At 40.5% G+C, this 20,796-nt stretch overlaps 1 protein-coding gene across 5 annotated transcripts in view; it reads left to right on the forward strand.

Annotated features, from left to right (window-relative positions):
* Positions 1 to 20,796, forward strand: part of SYNE2 (spectrin repeat containing nuclear envelope protein 2) — a 424,477-nt gene that overhangs the window by 323,816 nt on the left and 79,865 nt on the right. For all 5 annotated transcript variants that reach the window (XM_053601260.1, XM_053601261.1, XM_053601264.1 and 2 more), the window contains 6 exons: positions 10,737 to 10,933; positions 11,863 to 11,995; positions 13,628 to 13,810; positions 14,226 to 14,366; positions 16,012 to 16,188; positions 18,772 to 18,927. In XM_053601260.1, coding sequence (XP_053457235.1) covers positions 10,737 to 10,933; positions 11,863 to 11,995; positions 13,628 to 13,810; positions 14,226 to 14,366; positions 16,012 to 16,188; positions 18,772 to 18,927 — 987 coding nt within the window. The remainder of the gene's footprint in view (positions 1 to 10,736; positions 10,934 to 11,862; positions 11,996 to 13,627; positions 13,811 to 14,225; positions 14,367 to 16,011; positions 16,189 to 18,771; positions 18,928 to 20,796) is intronic.

Genomic DNA, 20,796 nt, shown 5'->3' on the forward strand with positions numbered 1-20,796 from the left:
TGACTTTTGGATTGGGGTGTTGTTTTGGGTCATGGATAATGCTGACTGTTGTCAGTTATTGTTTGAGATGGGAGTTGGTATGATTTTTACTTCTGACTTTTATATATGAAACTGACTTTGGAGATAGGGAAGTGGGGCAGTCTTGGGGAAGCCACTCTCACTGTTCTCCAGAGTCACTGGCCTTCTGACAGTTGGGGTCTGGTGGATCTGTCCCTAGCTCTGTTACTGGATGAAGAGAGTCTGGCCACCTGTCACTGTCAGCAAATGTGCTAGACAAGGATGGGTCCACAAAACTTTGTTTGTCCAGGGGCCCGGGTTCTGGGGAGCAGTAAGGGTGACCTCTCCAGGACTGTTCTGTTCTTCCATCTCCAAAGTTACTGTTTTATACATTTGGGTTCAGTATAGATATCATATTGACCCTTATCTTGAATAGTAATTGGTGGAACCCATGGCCCACCAGTTGTTGGTAGACAGTCATTGGTATGACCCACAATCCTGGCAGCATTCTAATTCAAAGGTTAATCTAGATCAGTCTACTTGGACTGCTCAGGATAGGCATATTTGGGGTTGGAACTGAGTTTTTAGGACGGTGGTGGTGGGAGACGGGGTGAGGGTTAGGCGGGACCTGGGCCAACTGGGCAGCTGTGTGGCATCTGCCCTGGCCTGACAGACTCCATCTTGTTCTCGCTGTGTGTGTTTTCACCTCTGCCTATTGAATGGCAGTGATAGGTGGCCAGGCCCTCTTTGTCCGATAATACATGAGGAGCAGGAAAGATGAGAAATAAAGATTTAGAAAGAATATCACACTAGATAAAGGTAGCTTTAAGATATAAGAAGTAGAAATCTGAGTAGGGGGTGGTGAGTCTTTTCACCACCTTTCTACTGTTGAGCCGTGTCTTAACTTTATACAGCTTTTTCGTATCTTTCAATAAACTCTGAATACTCCAAAAATAATAACAATAATAATAATAAATAAACAAATTTGCCAAACTAAAAGAAGACCTATCTCCTAAAGATCTCACGAATAGACTTCATGGGCCATTCTCAGCTGGAGTCATGGAGAGGTTTTTATGTGTCTGGCTGATGTCAGCACTTCTATCAGTGAGTAGATGGCTGTGGGTCATGAGAGCTACGGGTCAGTTGTGTGACCTCTGAAGTCAAACAAACTCGCTTTCAAATGCTGGCTGGGCTCCTCCAGGCTGAATGACCACCACACAGACTTTATCCCATGTATCAAGTGGAGGAATTAAAACTTTCAGAGATACTACAAAGATGAAGTGTCTGGTACTTAAGGACTTAGAAAATTAGGAATTTAAAAAAAATACTGGTGTTGGACATTTCATTCTAGCCCATAGGCTCAGGCAGAGGGTAGAGATTACCAATGGGAATGGTGAAAAGGGCAATGGAAGTAGAATTTGGGGGTAATTTTTAAAAAGGCTTAAATTAATTGGAAAATAGGAGAACTTCTATTTTGATAATAATTTATTTCAACAACGTCAGGGTAAATGGCATTAGCTGAACCCAACTGTGGAAGATAATTGTCTTTAGATGGGCCTTTCTTAAAGTGGTCATTGTATTCACAGTTATGAATAATCTTATTTTTCTTTACACGAAGTTGGATTAATGATGTGCTGTTTTAATTTATTCTCCTAAAGTTCTTTTTTTCTCCTTCCTGATTCTTTACATTCAGAAGAAGCTAGAAATGAGCCCCCCCCCACCTCAGCATTTGCATTTAGGGGATAATGGAGAAATATTCTTATTTATTCCCTTCACGTCTGGGTCACAATCTGAAATGCTGCCCAGGGAACACTGGCTGGGTCTGCAGTCAGGTAGTAAAGAAGACCGGCTCTCCTAGAGAGGGCCTCTGCCGCTGGGCTCCAGCCTTCCTTTGCCACATGAGAATACAGACCCAACGGTGGCTAGATTTTCTGGTGCCCCCAGAGACACAGAAAATCCTGATCTCTGTGTCAAATTTCCTGATTTTCAAAATAATCTTTAGGTTGCACAAAATCCATTTGCAAGGCTCAGCGCTCATACCTCAGTGGTTATGGCGTCAGCCATATACACTGAGGCTGGAGGGTTCGAGTCTGGCCCAGGCCAGCTAAACTACAATGACAACTTCAACAAAAAAAAATTGCCAGGCACTGTGGTGGGCACCTGTAGTCCCAGCTACTTGGAAGGCTGATGCCAGAGAATCACTTAAACCCAAGAGTTTGAGGCTGCTGTGAGCTGTAATGCCACAGCACTCTACCAAGGGCAACGTAGTGAGACTCTGTCTCCAAAAAAAAAAAAAAAAAATCCATCCGCAAGCTGAAATGTCAGATCATTTTTCTGCTTTTGTTATTAGATGGAGGTATTAACTATCAGATCTCAGTTTTTTAAGCTGGGGGTTTGTTTACATGCAGTAAATCTATAGCATTGCTTCTATGCATTGAAACACAGCGGTTAGAGACTCATCATGACAGGTGACCAGTAAATCTGGTCTGCAGTCAGGCTCCTGTCCTGAAGAATATGTTAATGTCTCCTCAGTAGGCACTAATCAGGGTTTTTAATGAAATATTTGCAAATAGATTGGCAGACTTTATTTTTTTTAACTATAAATTTTCCCTTTTTTTATTATTTTTTTTATTAGTATTAGATCATAGCTGTGTACATTAATGCGATCATGGGGCACCATGCACTGGTTTTATAAACAGTTCGACACATTTTCATCACAAAGATTAACAGAGCCTTCCTGGCATTTTCTTAGTTATTGTGTTAAGACAATCATATTCTGCATTCACTAAGTTTCACACGTACCCTTGTAAGATGCACCGCAGGTGTAATCCCACCAATCACCCAACCACTGCCCAACCTCCCCCCTCCCTCCGCTCCCTCTCCCCATTCCCCATATTCTTAGGTTATAACTGGGTTATAGCTTTCCTATGAAAGCCATAAATTAGTTTCATAGTAGGGATGAGTACATTGGATACTTTTTCTTCATTCTTGAGATACTTTACTAAGAAGAATATGTTCCAGCTCCATCCATGTAAACATGAAAGAGGTAAAGTCTCCATCTTTCTTTAAGTTGCATAATATTCCATGGTGTACATATACCACAATTTATTGATATATTCGTGGATCAATGGGCACCTGGGCTTTTTCCATGACTTAGCAATTGTGAATTGGGCTGCAGTAAACATTCTGGTACAAATATCTTTGTTATAATGTGATTTTTGGTCTTCTGGGTATATACCTAGTAGAGGAATTATAGGATTGAATGGCAGGTCTATTTTTAGATCTCTAAGTGTTCTCCAAACATCTTTCCAAAAGGAATGTGTTAATTTGCATTCCCACCAGCAGTGTTGAAGTGTTCCCTTTTCTCCACATCCATGCCAACATCTCTGGCTATGTGATATGGCTAATCTTACTGCAGTTAGATGGTATCTCAAGGTAGTTTTGATTGGCATTTCTCTGATGATTAAAGATGATGAGCTTTTTTTCATATGTCTGTAGGCTGTGCACCTGTCTTCTTCAGAGAAGTTTCTCTTCAAGTCCCTTGCCCAGCCTGTGATGGGATCACTTGTTCTTTTCTTGCTTATACGTTTGAGTTCTCTGTGGATTCTGGTTATTAAACCTTTGTCGGAGATATAACCTGCAAATATCTTCTCCCATTCTGAGGGCTGTTTGCTTGCTTTACTTACTGTGTTCTTGGCTGTGCAGAAGCTTTTAAGTTTGATCAGGTCCCAGTAGTGTGTTTTTGAAGCTGCTTCAATTGCCCAGGGGGTCCTCCTCATAAAATACTCACCCAGACCAATTTCTTCAAGGGTTTTCCCTGCACTCTCTTCTAGTATTTTTATAGTTTTATATCTTAAGTTTAAATCTTTAATCCAGTGAGAGTCTATCTTAGTTAATGGTGAAAGGTGTGGGTCTAGTTTCAGTCTTCTACAGGTAGCCAGCCAGTTCACCCAGCACCATTTGTTAAATAGGGAATCATTTCCCCACTGAATGTTTTTAATTGGCTTGTCAAAGATTAAATAACGGTAAGTAGCTGGGTTCATCTCTTGGTTCTCTATTCTGTTCCAGACATCTACTTTTCTGTTTTTGTGCCAATACCATGCTGTTTTGATCCCTATCGATTTATAGTATAGTCTGAGGTCTGGTAGCATGATTCCTCCTGCTTTGTTTTTATTTCTGAAAAATGTCTTGGCTGTTCGAGGTTTTTTCTAATTCCATATAAAACGAAGTATTATTTTTTCAAGATCTTTAAAGTATGACAGTGGAGCTTTAATAGGGATTGCATTAAAATTGTATATTGCTTTGGGTAGTATGGACATTTTAACAATGTTGATTCTTCCCAGCCATGAGCATGGTATCTTTTTCCATTTGTTAACATTTTCAGCTATTTCTTTTCTTAGAGTTTCATAGTTCTCTTTATAGAGACCTTTCACAACCTTTGTTAGATAAGCTCCCAAACATTTCATCTTCTTTGGCACTACTGTGAATGGAATAGAGTCCTTAACTGTTTTTTCAGCTTGACTATTGTTGGTATATATAAAGGCTACCGATTTATGAGTGTTGATTTTGTAATCTGAGACACTGCTATATTCCTTGATCACTTCTAAGAGTTTTGTAGTAGAATCCCTGGTGTTTTCCAGATGTACAATCATATCATCTGCGAAGAGCGAAAGTTTGATTTCTTCTGACCCTATATGGATACCCTTGATCACCTTTTCTTCCCTAATTGCGATGGCTAAAACTTCCATTACAATGGAAAGAGCAGTGGAGACAATGGGCAGCCTTGTCTGGTTCCTGATCTGAGTGGAAATGTTTTCGATTTAACTCCATTCAATCTGATATTGGCTGTGGGTTTGCTGTAGATGACCTCTATTGGTTTAAGAAATGTCCCTTCTATACCAATTTTCTTAAGTGTTCTGATCATGAAGGGATGCTGGATATTATCAAAAGCTTTTCCTGCATCAATTGAGAGAATCATATGGTCTTTGTTTTTTAATTGTTTATGTGCTGAATTATACTTATAGATTTACGGATATTGAACCAGCCTTGAGACCCCAGGATAAAACTGACTTGGTCATAATGTGTTTTGTTTGATGTGTTGCTGGATTCTGTTTGTTAGGATCTTGTTGAATACTTTTGCATCAATATTCATTAGTGATATTGGTCTATAATTTTCTTTTCTTGTTGGGTCTTTTCCTGGTTTCGGGATAAGTGTGATGTTTGCTTCATAGAACGTGTTGGGTAGTCTTCCTTCTTTTTCTACATTTTGGAACAGGTTGAGTAATATAGGTACTAGTTCCTCTTTAAAGGTTTGGTAGAATTCTGACGGGAAACCATCTGGACCTGGGCTTTTCTCTTTGGGGAGGTTTTGTATGGTTGATGTTATTTCCGAACTTGATATGGGCCTGTTCAACATTTCCACTTGATTCTGGTTAAGTCTTGAAAGGTGACGTGCTTCCAAGTATTGGTCAATTTCCTTCAGATTTTCATATTTCTGAGAATAAAGTTTCTTGTAATATTCATTAAGAATTTTTTTAATTTCTGAGGAGTCTGTTGTTATTTCATCTTTGTCATTTCTGATTGATGAAATTAGAGATTTTACTCTTTTTTTCCTGGTTAGGTTAGCCAAAGGTTTATCTGTTTTATTGACCTTTTCAAAAAACCAACTTTTTTGATTTATTGATCTGTTGTGTACTTCTTTTGTTTTCAATTTCATTTAATTCTGCTCTAATTTTGGTTATTTCTTTTCTTCTACTGGGTTTGGGGTTGGAATGTTCTTCCTTCTTCATTTGCTTGAGATGTCTCATTAAGTTGTTAACCTCTTCTCTTTCCATTCTCTTGAGGAAGGCTTGCAGTGCTATGAATTTCCCTCTTAGGACTGCCTTTGCGGTATCCCAGAGGTTCTGATAATTCGTGTCTTCATTGTCGTTTTGTTCCAAAAATTTGACAATTTCCCTCTCGATCTCATCTCTGACCCAGCTATCATTCAGCATAAGGTTATTTAACTTCCATGTTTTTATATGAGTATGCAGGTTCCTGTTGTTACTGAGTTCAACTTTTATTCAATGGTGGTCCGAGAGGATGCAAGGAATAATTTCTATTCCTTTAAATTTACTGAGGTTAGACTTGTGACCTAAGATGTGATCAATTTTAGAATATGTTCCGTGGGCTGATGAGAAGTACGTGTATTCAGTTTCATTGGGATGAAATGTTCTGTAGATGTCTGCTAAATCCAAATGTTGGATGGTTAGATTTAAATCTAAGATTTCTTTGCTCAGCTTCTTATTGGAGGATCAATCCAACACTGCCAAAGGAGTGTTGAAATCTCCGACTATTATGGAGCTGGAGGAAATCAAGTTGCTCATGTCTGTTAGAGTTTCTCTTATGAATTGAGGTGCATTCTGTTTGGGTGCAATAAATATTCAGAATTGAAATCTCATCATATTGAGTATTACCCTTAACAAATATGAAGTGACCATTTTTGTCCTTCCTTACTTTTGTTGGTTTGAGGCCTATTGTGTCTGCAAATAGAATTGCAACACCTGCTTTTTTCTGATTACCATTTGCCTGGAATATGGACGACCATCCTGAGTCTATATTTATCTTTTAAGGTGAGATGTGACTCTTGTATGCAGCAAATATCTGGCCTAAGTTTTTGTATCCAGTCAGCTAACCTGTGCCTCTTTAGAGAACAGTGTAAGCCATTCACATTAATGGAGAATATTGATAAGTCTGGTGAAATTTTGGGTATCGAGTTTTTCAAAAGACCAGTGGGCATTTTTAATCCTTTCACCACTGTGGAAGTTGGAGTTTGATCAAAAGTTTCTGAGTGAGTTTATTTTTGTGGCAGAGGATTGGGCTGGACGTTATGGAGGATAGGTCTGAGAATATCCTGAAGAGCTGGTTTGGTTATGGCAAATTTCTTCAACATATGAATGTCATTAAAGTATTTAATTTCTCCATCATAAATGAAACTCAGTTTAGCTGGATACAGGATCTGTGGTTGAAAGTTACTTTCTTTTAGGAGATTAAAAGTCGATGACCATCCTCTTCTGGCTTGAAAAGTTTCAGCAGAGAGATCTGCAGTCATTCTAATATTCTTCCCTTTATAGGTAATGGATTTCTTACGTCTGGCTGCTTTCAGAATTTTCTCTTTCATATTAACTCTAGTGAAGTTAATTATGATATGTCTGGGGGATGTCTTAAGTCGTGTCTGCTATCAGAATTTCAGAATCTCTTGGCATGTCTGGAAAATTCTCTTTCATAATTTCATGGAGAAGGGTCTCTGTGTCTTGCAAGGCCGCTTCATCACTTTCAGGGATTCCAATGACGCGGATATTTGCCTTCTTTGAATTATCCCAAAGCCCTCTGAGGGAATGATCTGTTTTTGCTCTCCATTTCTCTTCCTCTTTAAGAGTTTAGGAGTGTTCAAAAGCTTTGTCTTCAATGTCAGAAATCCTTTCTTCTGCTTGCTCCAGTCTGTTACTGAGGGATTCTACTGTATTTTTTCAGATCTTTGAGGGCTGCAAATTCTTGCTTCAGTGCATCTAAATCTTTGGTGGTTTTGTCTTTAAATTCATTAAATTCTTGAGACAACTTTTGAATTTCTCCTTGAATTTCTAATTCCGACTTTTGAATTGCTTTTCGAATTTCTAATTCCAAATTTTCCTCCATTCTATTAATCTTGTTTGCAATCCAAATTCTGAATTCTATTTCTGCCATCTCGGCCAGCTGTTTATGAATGGGATCTTCAGTTACATCTGCCATATCTTTCTTTGGGGGAGTTTATCTATTTTGGTTATTTGTTCTACCAGAGTTTTTCTGTTGATTCTGCCCCATGATTATTTTACACCGTTTGACTTTTCCCCTGGAGCTTTGTTGAGGACCCGTACGATGCTATGGCCTGAGAGACTGGGGACCTATTTGCTGTGGTGGGGCTAAGTGGTGCTGTCTTGTTTTCAGCTGGTCTCTGTTCAACCCTAGTGAAGCAGTTACTCTGGGTTGAAGTTTCAGCTGTGGATGAATACTAGCAATTAAGTCACGCCACCCCCCACAGGCAACAATTGGAAAAGGAAAATCAAACCTTCCTACAACCACACACCCAGCGTACCACTTGAATAGTCCTCAGGCGATGAGCTCAGTTCAAAAGGTCGAAATCAGTTGTCTCAGTCAGCACTTGTCTCAGGTGTGAGAGTTTCAAAGGTCTCTGGGAACTAGATCACAGGGGTCTGGTGACAACTCAAATATGACTTGCTCCAAAGCTCCGTGAAGTCAGGAGGACCCACCCAGCAAATAGAATAGTCTGGGAAGGTTGATGCCTCCTTCCCCACCTTGCACCTCTGTCACACCCAGTCAGTGATAGCCCCTGTAGGGCTGTGACTCAGTTGCCTCCAGTTAGCCAATACTCCAGTGGTTTGTACCTGCCTGAATCACAAGGAAATCTGTATCTGCTCAGCCAGGCCACTGCTCTCTGCCTTTATCCAGCAGGGGGTGGTGAGACCTGACAACCTCGGGCACTTGATGGAGGCTGGGGATGTTCGATCAGTTCCAGTCCCACCCCTGATTGATGTTACTGATAGAACAAAACAACTTTGTGGGAGTTTGTTTCTGTCCATGCTAAATTCCTCTGCAGAAGAGAAACTGTTTTGAGTTCCCAGAACCTATATCTCAGGCCCTGTCTTTACTCCTGCAGGTTTGTATTCATAGCATGGTCAGCTTTAGCCTCCTGCCTTCCTTTGTCTATAGGCTGATGATCTCCTGAGGGCCGGGTGCGTCTTAGGCTCAGTAAAACAGTCCTCTGGGTCAGCCCCACCCTGGGAATTTCCTGGGTCTGTGCGTGTGTTTTCTGGTCCCCGCGCTCCACCCAGGCCAGTACTGCCAAAGGCAAACCCTTTACTCACAGGGCCTGTGTTTCAGAACCAGATCTGTTCCACAGTGGAGGAAGATGCCCGGCCTCCTCTGGTTGCCCAGGAAGACAGGGTTTGTGGCTTCAGAATATCTGGGGGTGGGCCTTATAGTTGCCAAGAATGGCTGCTGCTCTGCGCCTCAGGGCACTGCCGCTCCAATGTGGTTCCCTCTCAGCTGACTATCTTCTCCTCATGGCTGTGCTGCAGAATCCACACTGACCAGCTGCAGTCCAGGCCCTGTCCACACCCCTCGAGAAATCACCCAAGAATCCTGACTCCTGGGGGACAGGTCTCTAGACCCTCAGAGTGAGAGTGGAAGGGAGTGCTGGGAGCTCAGAATTGCAGGTCAAAACACCAAACTTGTTGAGACCAAACGAGCAAATAAACAGATAAAAAGGCTAGCAGACACACAAGCCCACAAGTGCACAATCAATCAGAAACACATAGACATACAGACAACAACAACAAAAAAACCCAACTACACTAAAAATTATGATAATCATAGAATAATTGAGAAAAAGAAAGAAAAAGAAAAAAGGTAAAAAACATAGAAAGAAAACAAACAAACAAACAAAAACCCCTCTAGAAATCTGATGTTAGCACTCTCAGAAACCATTAGAAGGGAAGAAGAGGAAGAGAGAAGGGAAAGAGAGAAAAAAAAAACGTGTTGTTCATAAAAAGGTTGAAAAGAAGAAATAAAAAATTAAAAATAGAAAAAATAAAAATAAAAAAGTATATATAAAGATAATAAAAATTAACGACAGTTCCTCCAATAAAATGATGAGACAAAAGAAAAAAAAGGCACCAACCACAAAAACATTATTCTTGTATATATGTAGAAATATACATCTATATGTGTGACGTTGGGATCAACTTTCGTAGAATATATTTATACTGCAATATACTTTCTGGACACCAGGTGGCGCTGTGAGTGGTTCCCAGGCTTGTACCTGATTTCACAGTTTATACTGTTTCCACGGTAACCACCCTACCTGGCTGATTGCCATTTTGAAGTTTCTGTAAAAGTTTTTACCTAATTGTTATGCAACCTCGGGTTCTCTGTTTGAGACTCCTATCCGACCTCCCAACTCGGTGCAGGAGTCCACCCTTCACAAATCTTTCCACTCTGCTCACACGTTGTCCTGCAAACTGGCAACTGCAATCGGCTATGGGGGAGGGTGCTGGCTGCTGCCGAAACCTTCTGCTCAGTTTATGTGGCTCAGGGTCTCACTTTTGGGTCTGGAGATTTGAGTCCAGCCACCCGCCAGTTCGCTGCACAGCCTGAACTGCCAGCCCACACCAGTATTTCCCACCCAGAATGGTCCAGTCTATTCAATCACTCCTGTTGTTCTGGGGGAAGGTGCCCGCCATTTCTGGCAATTCAAAATGTCTGTTTCCTGGGCGGAATCCCTTCCCTTCAATTTTCCATCCAGTTGCTTAGTCCCTTGTGGCTCTGAGTGGGGCCCCTTTCCAGTCACTGAACTCGGCTCAGGAATAAATTTTCGTCAAATGGGTTTTGCCAGGAATTGCACACTGCTGTCCTCCGTGAGGGAGGGGCCTGCCAGCCAGCATGACCAAGCAGGGAGAATCTCTACAACAGAGTCCATGGTTTTAAATTACACCTCAAATACAGCAATCTGCCAATTTGCTGCGCGTCTACAACTGTCTGTCTACAGCAATAATCCACGCAGGGAAAAGGTCCAGACCCCCCCTTCCTCTCACCTGATGACTTGGGATAGGTGGGCTACATGTCCGTCCAGTCCGCCATCAGGCTCCGCCTCTCCAGACTTTATTTTTTAATTCATTCATTTATTCTGTGACTTTTTTTATTAGCAAATAAAAAGAAACATTCACGGAAGGCATGCCCGACTTTGCCAAACTCTGAATGAAGGCAAACAGCTGGTGGCATCTGTGAGCTGTCCTGAATTAGAGGGCCAGATTGCACAACTGGAGGAGCAGTGGTTGTCCCTGAACAAGAAAATTGACCATGAGCTCCACAGACTGCAAACGCTTCTCAAGCAACTGCTCAGGTCTGTCTCCATAGGGTTTGCTGTTAAAAGACCTCAGAGGGATTTTGCAGTCAGCTAAATTTTCCATGCTGGCCTCCTACTGTACTGTTTTTTCTCTGACAACCTGAAGCAGTTTAGCCCCTCTTCTGGGCTAACAAGATCTATAGTCTCTAATACTGGTTTGCTAGACACAGATAATACATAATCAGTTTGCTGGGAATCACTTCCACATTTTTTAGAAACGATTTATGTTATAAAATAATGCAAATGTTACCTTATACTACGATGCTGTTCTTTCCCACCTTCTAAACATTTTTAAATTTAAAAGAAATAAAATGATTTTAGTGAATGGAATAGTTTGAAAAAGTCTTTCGAGTTCTTCAGAGAATTTATTTTGCATAGTTGCTATAATCTTAAACTACTTGAAGAAGGTGGAGAACACAGATCATTTAAACCTCATTCTCATCCCTTCCTCTTAATCTAATGAGGTTTAAAAGTTACTAGAAGGGCAGCATTTTGCTTGGATATTTTCATTACCTTAGATGACTGTTGGTGTCAGCCAACAGCAGTTTGCTATTATGCAATTTATAGAAATGCTGGTTATGTATTTACTAAAAAAAATTATAGAGAACATCTGGTAATAAAAATCTCAGTCCTTACTCATGGGTATACTTTTGTATATAATAAGAAATTTTTAAAGATTTACACTTTAAAAATGCCTCTTTGTTCTTGATCAGCCATAATAGAGAGTCCTAGAAAATGCCAAGCACGTCGGATTTGGGCATGGTATAAAACATGATAGAAACTTTATAAATGTCATGATTTTCTGAATGATAGGGTTTACCACACACAAAAAAAGAAATATGATAAAATGAGAAAATATGCTAGTGATACTTGTCATCAGAGTACATTAGAATAATTTCCTTTTTCTATCACTTTGTTCCTGTTAGTTACAGCAGAGATTCAGAGGAGTTAAATAAGTGGTTGGAGTCATCTCAGCAAACTCTGAACTACTGGAAAGAACAGTCCCTCAATGTGTCCCAGGACTTGGATACGATCAGAAGCAACATAAATAATTTTTTTGTAAGTTGTAAGAGAATATGCTAGGTAATTTTTGGTCAGAAATATCAAGGAAAAAGTATCATTGTTGATGTGTTATTTCCATACATGTGTATTTATTTGTGGATAAGACAAATAACAGCTACATTCTTCAAACCTAGAGCTATTTGTTTATATTGTTCCTTTGTACATTTACAATGATAAAGTATATTTTTAATTAACCTTATAAAATACACATATGTTTTTATAAACTAAAAACTTGCTCTGACATGTGTCATGTTTTACAAATGCAAAAAATACCCTGCCCCCCAAAACCAGCCTTATAGGATTATTTATTTATAAATGTTAAAGCTAATAAATGTGTGGTTTTTAAATCAAGGAATACAAAATTGGTATGTCTACTAAAAACTTTTTGTTATAGTGTTTGAAGATGTTATTGGGGAGCAGTATTACTTTTGTAACATGAATTGTACTTATGAATCCTTCCAGTCTTTTCCCTTTAGTTCAAGGGTGTCCCACCTTTTCTTAATCTGCACATTGGATGAAAAAGTTGTCTTGGACCATACATTAAATACACAAACACTAATGAAAGTTGATGAGCCAAAGAGAAGGTCTGTGCATACTTTTCGTAGTATCGACACCACAGATAAACAAAAAAGTCCTCAAATGATCTGCATGCAGCCAGTGGGTTGGACATTCCTGCACTTAATCTTTTCTCTTTATTTTTTTTTCCTGCAGTTTTTGGCCAGGGCCAGGTTTGAACCTGCCACCTCCGGTATATGGGGCTGGCGTCGTACTCCTTTGAGCCATAGGTGCCACCCCTTTTTTTTTCCATTTTTCATAGTTTGTAGCTATGGTAGTACTTATAGTTACTAAATTTGGTATTAATTTGTGAGTATTGGCTCGGCACCTGTAGCTCAAGCAGCTAGGGCACCAGCCACATACACTGGAGCTAGTGGGTTTGAATCCAGCCTGGCCCTGCAAAACAATGACAACTATAACCAAAAAATAGTGGGACATTGTGGTGGGTGCCTGTAGTCCCAGCTACTTGGGAGGCTGAGGCAAGAGGATCACTTAAGCCCAAGAGTTTGAGGTTGCTGTGAGCTGTGACGCCACAGCACTCTACCCAGGGCAACAGCTTGAGACTCTGTCTCAGAAAAATAAATAAATAAATAAATAAAATCCAGAGCGATAGCTTGAGGCTCTGTCTCAAATAAATAAATAAAATGTGAGTATTCTTAAAATATACTTGAAAATATATACACAGGAAATATTTCAAATATTTAAAAATTTGTTGCAAATAGTTCATTCAATACCAACTGTGTACAAAAAAAAAAAAAAAATACCAACTTTGTATTGGCTTCCATAGTTCCTTATAAAACTTACATTGGAATAATGACTTGTCTATTTTTACACATTAAATCCATGAGGTTATAAGCTTCTTGAAGGGCGTGAATCCCATCTCCTTTGTTCCCTACTAGAAGTATATCTAAGGTCTGGAATAGCGCCTGACCCTTGGTAAGAAAAGGAATGTGTGTGTGTGTGTGTGTGTATACAGCTATTTATTTGCTATGTTTAGTTTTGCACTCTATAAACAGTTACTCTGATTCTTAGTTACTCTGTGCTATATTTAAATTTTAAAACCGTTTCCTTTAGGAGTTTTCAAAGGAAGTTGATGAAAAGTCCTCCTTGAAGACTGCTGTCATAAGTACTGGGAACCAACTTCTTCACCTTAAAGAAGCTGATACAGCTACTCTAAGAACGTCTTCAGCACAGTTTGAACAAAAATGGACAATGCTCATCACTCAACTTCCAGATATTCAAGAGAAACTTCACCAGGTAAGTATTTAAAAACTCAGCCTTTGAATTAGGATTCACTTGTTAGTTCACAACTCTTTTAAAATAATTTCTCTGACTCAATAATATTCATTGACACTGCCTATTTTTCTCTGGCATCACTGAATATAGGTCTTAATTACTGGACTCGCCTCCCATGGCATCTTTCTTAAGAGAGAAATCAGACTTAATTACTTTATTTCTCAGTTTATCTGTGCCACTGTGTTAGTTTGTGTGAAGGTTGTTGTCATTGTTTTGGGGTCACTTATTCTCAACTCGAATGCTGGGTTTGTTTTTATGAGTAGCCTGCATAATTATGAAGCAAGACCTTTTATCAAACTAGGTATCATCTTTAGTGATGCCCTGATTCATTTTGTTAACTGCAGGTAATTAAATGGAAATCATTTTGTTCTTGCAGCTTCAGATGGAGAAATTGCCGTCTCGTGAAGCCATCACAGAAATGATTAGCTGGATGGACAGTGTGGAGCAGCAGACTGCAGACTCTGTGTATTCCCCAGGTTCCACAGCTCAAGTTAAAAATCTTCTTCAGAAGCACAAGGTAATTAAACACAGTCTTTCCATTAAATAAGAAGGCAAATCGTCCGTCAGAGGAGAAATGCTAAACAAACACAGAGACATGTAGGATATAATGTAGAAAAACTAATTCTAAGGGTAAGAAATGGGGTGGTGGCGGATTCTAAAGAGGTGAGCTAATTAACTTAACTTCCTTTGTGGCTCCTATCACTGCCGGACAGCTCGAGCTCTTAACAGGCTGGCCCCTCCTTACCTCCCAGCCTCATCTCTTCATTCCCCCATGTAAATCTTGGATCCTGAGTAGACAGGATTTTTGACCCCAACTGGTTCTGGTGTTCTCCCTCATGCAATGCTCATCTGTGCCTTTGGCCCAGAATGCCTGTACCCATTTAGCTGAATAAATCCTCTTAGTCATCCTTCAAGAGTCAGTTCAAGTATCTCCTCATTTGGAAATCCACTCCTGATTTTCCCAGCCAGGAGACTTTCGGGGATCAGAGGTCTCCATGAATCAGTAGTTCCAATCACGTGTATTACAATTATTTGTTTTCTTGCCTGTCTCCTCACCTTGTATGAGAGCAGGAGCTGTCCTTCACCTCAAAACAGCACACCTAGTCCAATACCTGGCATCCAACAGGTGTTACTAAATGTTCTTTTAGTAAAGGGATGAGTGAGAAAACATTGATATCCTACAAATAGCTATGAATGTGGCCTTCTCTGTGATGTGTAATTTTAAGTAGATTTAATTAACATTTAGCAAGCCACATACAAAGGGCTACTTGTGTGCCAGGCAGTGTTTTGTACACCGTGAATACAGAGATGAATGGTGAGCTTGATTGTTGCGTTCAGAGACCTCATGGGTTGAGGGAGCCAGCTTCTGGCAGATGAGTGGCTTCACCAAGCCAAGGATGATGTTAGAGAGGATTTTGTTTTTATATACCACCACATCCTGACTTCGCAGCAAGTAGTAGAATCTTTAAAGGGTCTACATGTGTGTATATCCTTGTAGGCTCGGGTAACCTAGCACATACCACATGGTTTCCCCCCAAATGTCTCCAAAAGAGGTGCTAGAACTTGGTAGGATCAAACTCAACACATGGCAGGCCTAATGGAAATGTGGTTGGCCCTGGTTGGGGTTAGGATCGCTATGGAACTTAGTCTCCCAAACTACCCTGGGAGGCCTAGACTGTCCCCCAAAGGAAGAGATGCTGCCTCTTGGGTCCTGGGAGAGCCTTAACTTCATGTTTCCAATGTATTGTTTCCATGAGCCCTCAGCATGACCCAGGACTCCAGCACAGCTCTCATGCAGCTGGAGGAACCCTTTGTTGGACCCTGGACGCAGATTTGTGACTGATATTTATTGCTATGACTTTTCAGCCTAAGAACTCTTTGTTGGACCCAGGGTGCAGATTTGGACTGATATTTATTGCTGTGACTTTTTGGCCTGTTTGAAAGCAGTGAGACCCTCTGTTCCCAAGAATGTGGAATTCCCAAAAAGAATCTCTGCTCGAGGGAAGGTGAAAAGTAACCCCTGACAGCTGCCCTTTGGTTATTGGCTGAAAGTGTGGTGGGTGCCCCCTCCAGTGTATAAAGGGAAATCCAGCTTATCTGACCGGCTTCCATTTGCGCTTTGGGTATTTCATTTTGTTTATTTGTTTGTTTGTTTGTTTTAGGCATTCAGAATGGAAATGGACTATAAACAGTGGATAGTTGACTTCGTTAACCAGTCCCTACTTCAGTTAAGCACCTGTGATGTCGAAAGCAAGCGTTATGAGAGGACAGAGTTTGCAGAGCATCTTGGGGAGATGAACCGCCAGTGGCACCGGGTACACGGAGCACTGACCAGAAAGGTGCGCTCCTGGGTCTCAGCTGGACATGGGCTCCTGGGTCTCAGCTGGACGTGCGCTCCTGGGTCTCAGCTGGACATGCGCTCCTGGGTCTCAGCTGGATGTGCGCTCCTGGGTCTCAGCTGGACATGGGCTCTGGCCTTTGCAAAATACCACTTTCTGGAAAATCAAAAAATACATTCAGATAGCTGATTTACAGTTAAGCCCAGTCTTCTCCACTGTAGATCTTCTGTAATCCTGTGTTTTAGCGTTCTCCACTGATGCATATAACAGAGCATGTAATAGCTTTTACATCGAGATTAATTAGAGGGAAATTGAATTAGGCAAGTGAAGAGGAGAAATTTTATTTCAGAAGGTGTCAAGTATTATGTCAGCCTACTAAATGACCAGAGATTTTCATGTTTTCTCTGAAAGCAGATACTCAGACGGGACAAAACTATTTTAGTCTTGAAAACATCATTAAAAGGCAGAAAAAATACATGTGGCCTTTGGGAGATTTTCCACTCCACGACTCATGAAAAGATTAGGAAAACTTATACCTACGGAAATATTTAATATTTATATATGTTGGCAATGACAATTGGTTGATTTTTTTACTTTGTAGAGAATGCATACAAATGGATTTATACAATTAAGATCCAAGTGCTGTAATGGACAAAGAACACAGACAATCCACAAAAGAGGAAATTATAGTTCGCAAATAAACATGGAAAGATATCAGCTTCATTTATCACATATTCAAAATAAACACTATGTAATTAAATTAGAAAAATTTTCTAAGATAAGGTTAATGCTGCGAGCTGTCACAAACATTGCTGATAATGACTTAAACACTCTTTTGGAAAGCATTTATAAAATTTAAAGAACCATTATAATCCTCTTACATCATAACCAAGGAGGTCACCTTCTTAAACACTTAAGGAGGCAGTCCTTCAAAAAAGAAAAGGATTGTGTGGAAACTGTTCAGGTCAAAATAATTTATACAGGTGAAAATGTAGAATGCTTTAATTTCCAGCTGTAGAGAAATAATTAAATTATACTGTGTTCATTTGATGTAGTATTGAGAAGCCTTATAAAATTAGTATCAGTATTGTCACAACACAGTGAATATTTATAACATATTGAAATAAAGAATATAAAAATTTGGCTTGGCGCCTGCCACATACACCAGAGCTGGCAGGTTCGAACCCCACCTGGGCCTGCCAAATAACAATGACAGCTACAACCAAAAAATAGCCAGGCATTGTGGCGGGTGCCTGTAGTCCCAGCTACTAGGGAGGCTGAGGCAAGAGAATCGCTTAAGCCCAGGAGGTGGAGGTTGCTGTGAGCTGTGACGCCACATCACTCTATCTAGGGCAACATAGTGACACTCTGTCTCAATAAAAAGAATATAAAAATTTATATGAAACTAGGCACAGTGGTTCATGCCTGTACTCTAGGGAGGCTGAGGCAGGAGGATCACTTGAGGCCAGGTGTTCCAGACCAGCTTGAGTAAAAGTGAGACCCTGTCTCTACATAAAACAGAAATATTAGCCTGTTGCTATATGGTGATGAGCACCTGTAGTCCCAGTTACCTCTTGAAGCAGGAGGACCAAGGAGCCCAGGAGTCTGAGGTTGCTGTGACCTATGAAGATGCCACTGCACTCTAGCTGGAGAGACAGAGCAAGACCCTGTCATGAAAAAGAAAAAAAATTATATATACTGTGTTTCTAGCCCAATAAAAATTATATTAGAAGTAAGAAAAATCACAGACATTGAAGCCAATGATTTTTGGGGGGAGGGCAATGATTATTTATTAAGGTAATGATTTGTGACATTGGTATCGATAGAAAATTTTAAGCAAAGGAAGAGTCTGAGACAAGAGAATTTTCTTATGCTTTGCATACATTAATAGGTAACGTGAAAAAAATATTGAATGTTAGCAACATGATTTTATTTTGTCCAGATATTATAAAGTTCAGAAACAGCCAGCTGTCTTAGAAGATGAGCTTTCACTTTAAAGGGGAGCTTTAATACTACTTTCTGATCTATAAATCTTTATTTCAAAAATTATCAGAGCAGCCTATTTGGTGACATACTAGAAATTTGAGAAGAAACAAAATTATTCTTTTAAAAATAACATCACGTGGGCGGTGCCTGTGGCTCAGTCAGTAAGGCGCCAGCCCCATATACCGAGGGTGGCGGGTTCAAACCCAGCCCCGGCCAAACTGCAACCAAAAAATAGCTGGGCGTTGTGGCAGCCGCCTGTAGTCCCAGCTACTCGGGAGGCTGAGGCAAGAGAATCGCTTAAGCCCAGGAGTTGGAGGTTGCTGTGAGCTGTGTGAGGCCACGGCACTCTACCGAGGGCCATAAAGTGAGACTCTGTCTGTACAAAAAAAATAAATAAATAAAAATAACATCACATTACAGATTCATTTGTTCCTTCTCCATTCCCACTGCTTCACTTGACTAGTAAAACATAAATAAATAAGAAAAAATTAAAAAATTAAAAATAAATAGCATCACAGCATTTACATTTTAAAGCATGTGGTTTAAAATATTTTTATTCATTAATTTTTTAAGAATTTTTTTATTCATCCCTCATAGATACAACATTTAGAACAACTTTTGGAGAGTATCACAGAGAATGAGAATAAGATACAGATTTTGAATAACTGGCTGGAAGCACAAGAAGAAAGATTGAAAACGTTACAAAAACCTGAAAGTGTGGTTTCAGTTGAGAAGCTGCTGCTGGATTGTCAGGTGAGGAAACCCACGTCCTGTCCCAGGAGCCACCTTCAGCCACGTCACCAGTCTGACCCCAAGGAGGGAGAGAGGTCGCTGTGGTTTCTGGAGACTGCACCCACTCCCCTCTATTTACCTACTGGCTGATTTCCCAGGGGTTTTACAAAACTGCAGAGTGTCATTTTATTTTCATGGTTATAGCATTGTTGCTTTTAAGAGGTTTGACCTAGTACTCCTGAGGAAGAAAAATGTTCAAAGGGAATTTTGATTTTAGCTGCTTTTCAATTTTCATGTGTTTCATTATTTTGCACAATATTCACTAAACTGCTCTGAAGTTTTCATGATTTTTTAGTATTTCATTCTTTGTTTCATCAGAAGCAAATGATTGTCTTCTAGTTTCAAAAGGAGCACTTATCCCCTGGACCCGCTGTCCCAATCCTGGTTAGGCCAAAGGGTGTTGTCTGTGCCCTCGGTTTGCTCAGCTGGGCTTTGCCCAGTCACTTTGTCCTTGAGATGCTCCCTCCCAAAAGTAGAGCGCCCCTGCTTAATCACTGCCCTTTGGGTCACTTTCTATTTGAAACACTTCAGCTGTCACCATAGCTGCCAGCCATGTGGAGATATCACAGGGTCACTGTTGGGGCTGGGCAGTCTGGCTTCTACTGAGAAAGATACAGGATTGTACTGGACAGAAAGTGAGAGCAACACCACTACCCACAGGGGTCTTTTCAAAGGTCCATCTCCTCTTGCTTACTATGCCTGTCACCTTGGAGTCAACATCCTTCCCAAATAAAATTCCACCATGTACAGAAACACCTATTAGCAAGCAAGCACTAAAAACAGTTCACCTAACTGTAAGGTCGGTCGGTGAACCCCACCTCTTTGCTGCCTTTGCTGCACCAACCACCACTTTGTGTGCAAGGCACATGTTAATTTCCCTTAAGCAAGAATTCATTATTTCTGTGGTCAACCTGAGCAAGCAGAATGTTTGGAGTTTAGGCTGAACACAAAAACTACACAGATTTTCACACAGGGTAAAGGCAACAGCCTATGCTGAATTCTTACATCCTATTCAAATAAAGGTGAAAATTACGTCTGCGGTAGTTTAGCCAATTCACATGTAATTTTGCCAGTGAGAACTCATTGCTAATATTCACCATGCTATTTCATAAGCCATTAATTTTGCCCATAGAAAACCTTTTCTAACATTTACTGGGCTCATTAACGAATGACAGGTTTTGATGGAGACGTGGAGTTCAGAAGCGCTGTGGTAGCTCCCTCTGAAATGTGGGCTTCCTAATTCAGATGCTCACTGACCATACTGGAGTGTGTTTATAGTTGTGCCTGGCTGCCCCTGAACGTAGTCTAACCTGTACATGATTTCCTGTTATTTTTGCTGAGCTATTTTGAAGAAATTGCCGGACAGGCCAGGCCAGCATCATCTCTTTTGTCTGTCCCCACCTTGCTCCTGTGCTGTTGCATATGCTGTTGATTGTAGGATTCTGGGTACCTGTCCCTACCTGGCACTCCCCCCGACACACCGACTCTCCTCCGTCTTTCTCAGGACTCAGGCAGAGCACCCCAACCTCCTTTCTCACCTCACACCCTGTGTGTCTTCCTGTATGAGTTTATTTTTATCTTTGGAGACAGAGTCTCCCTCAGACACCCAGGCTAGAGTGCTGTGACTTCAGTTCAGCTCACTGCAACCTCAGACTCCTAGGCCCATACTTCTCATTAGTTTGTTTCTTATTTTTATTTTTCACCCTACATTCTTGGATGCATCTTTATAAACAAGGCAGAGATGGAAGTAAATGGATAAAATATGCTTCTATAGCAACATTGTGGTTAGGAGGCTGTACTGAACTCAGCTGTCTATACTCACCTCCACTG

The sequence above is a fragment of the Nycticebus coucang genome, chromosome 9 (assembly GCF_027406575.1).
Source record: "Nycticebus coucang isolate mNycCou1 chromosome 9, mNycCou1.pri, whole genome shotgun sequence".
In the NCBI taxonomy this organism is placed as follows: domain Eukaryota; kingdom Metazoa; phylum Chordata; class Mammalia; order Primates; family Lorisidae; genus Nycticebus; species Nycticebus coucang.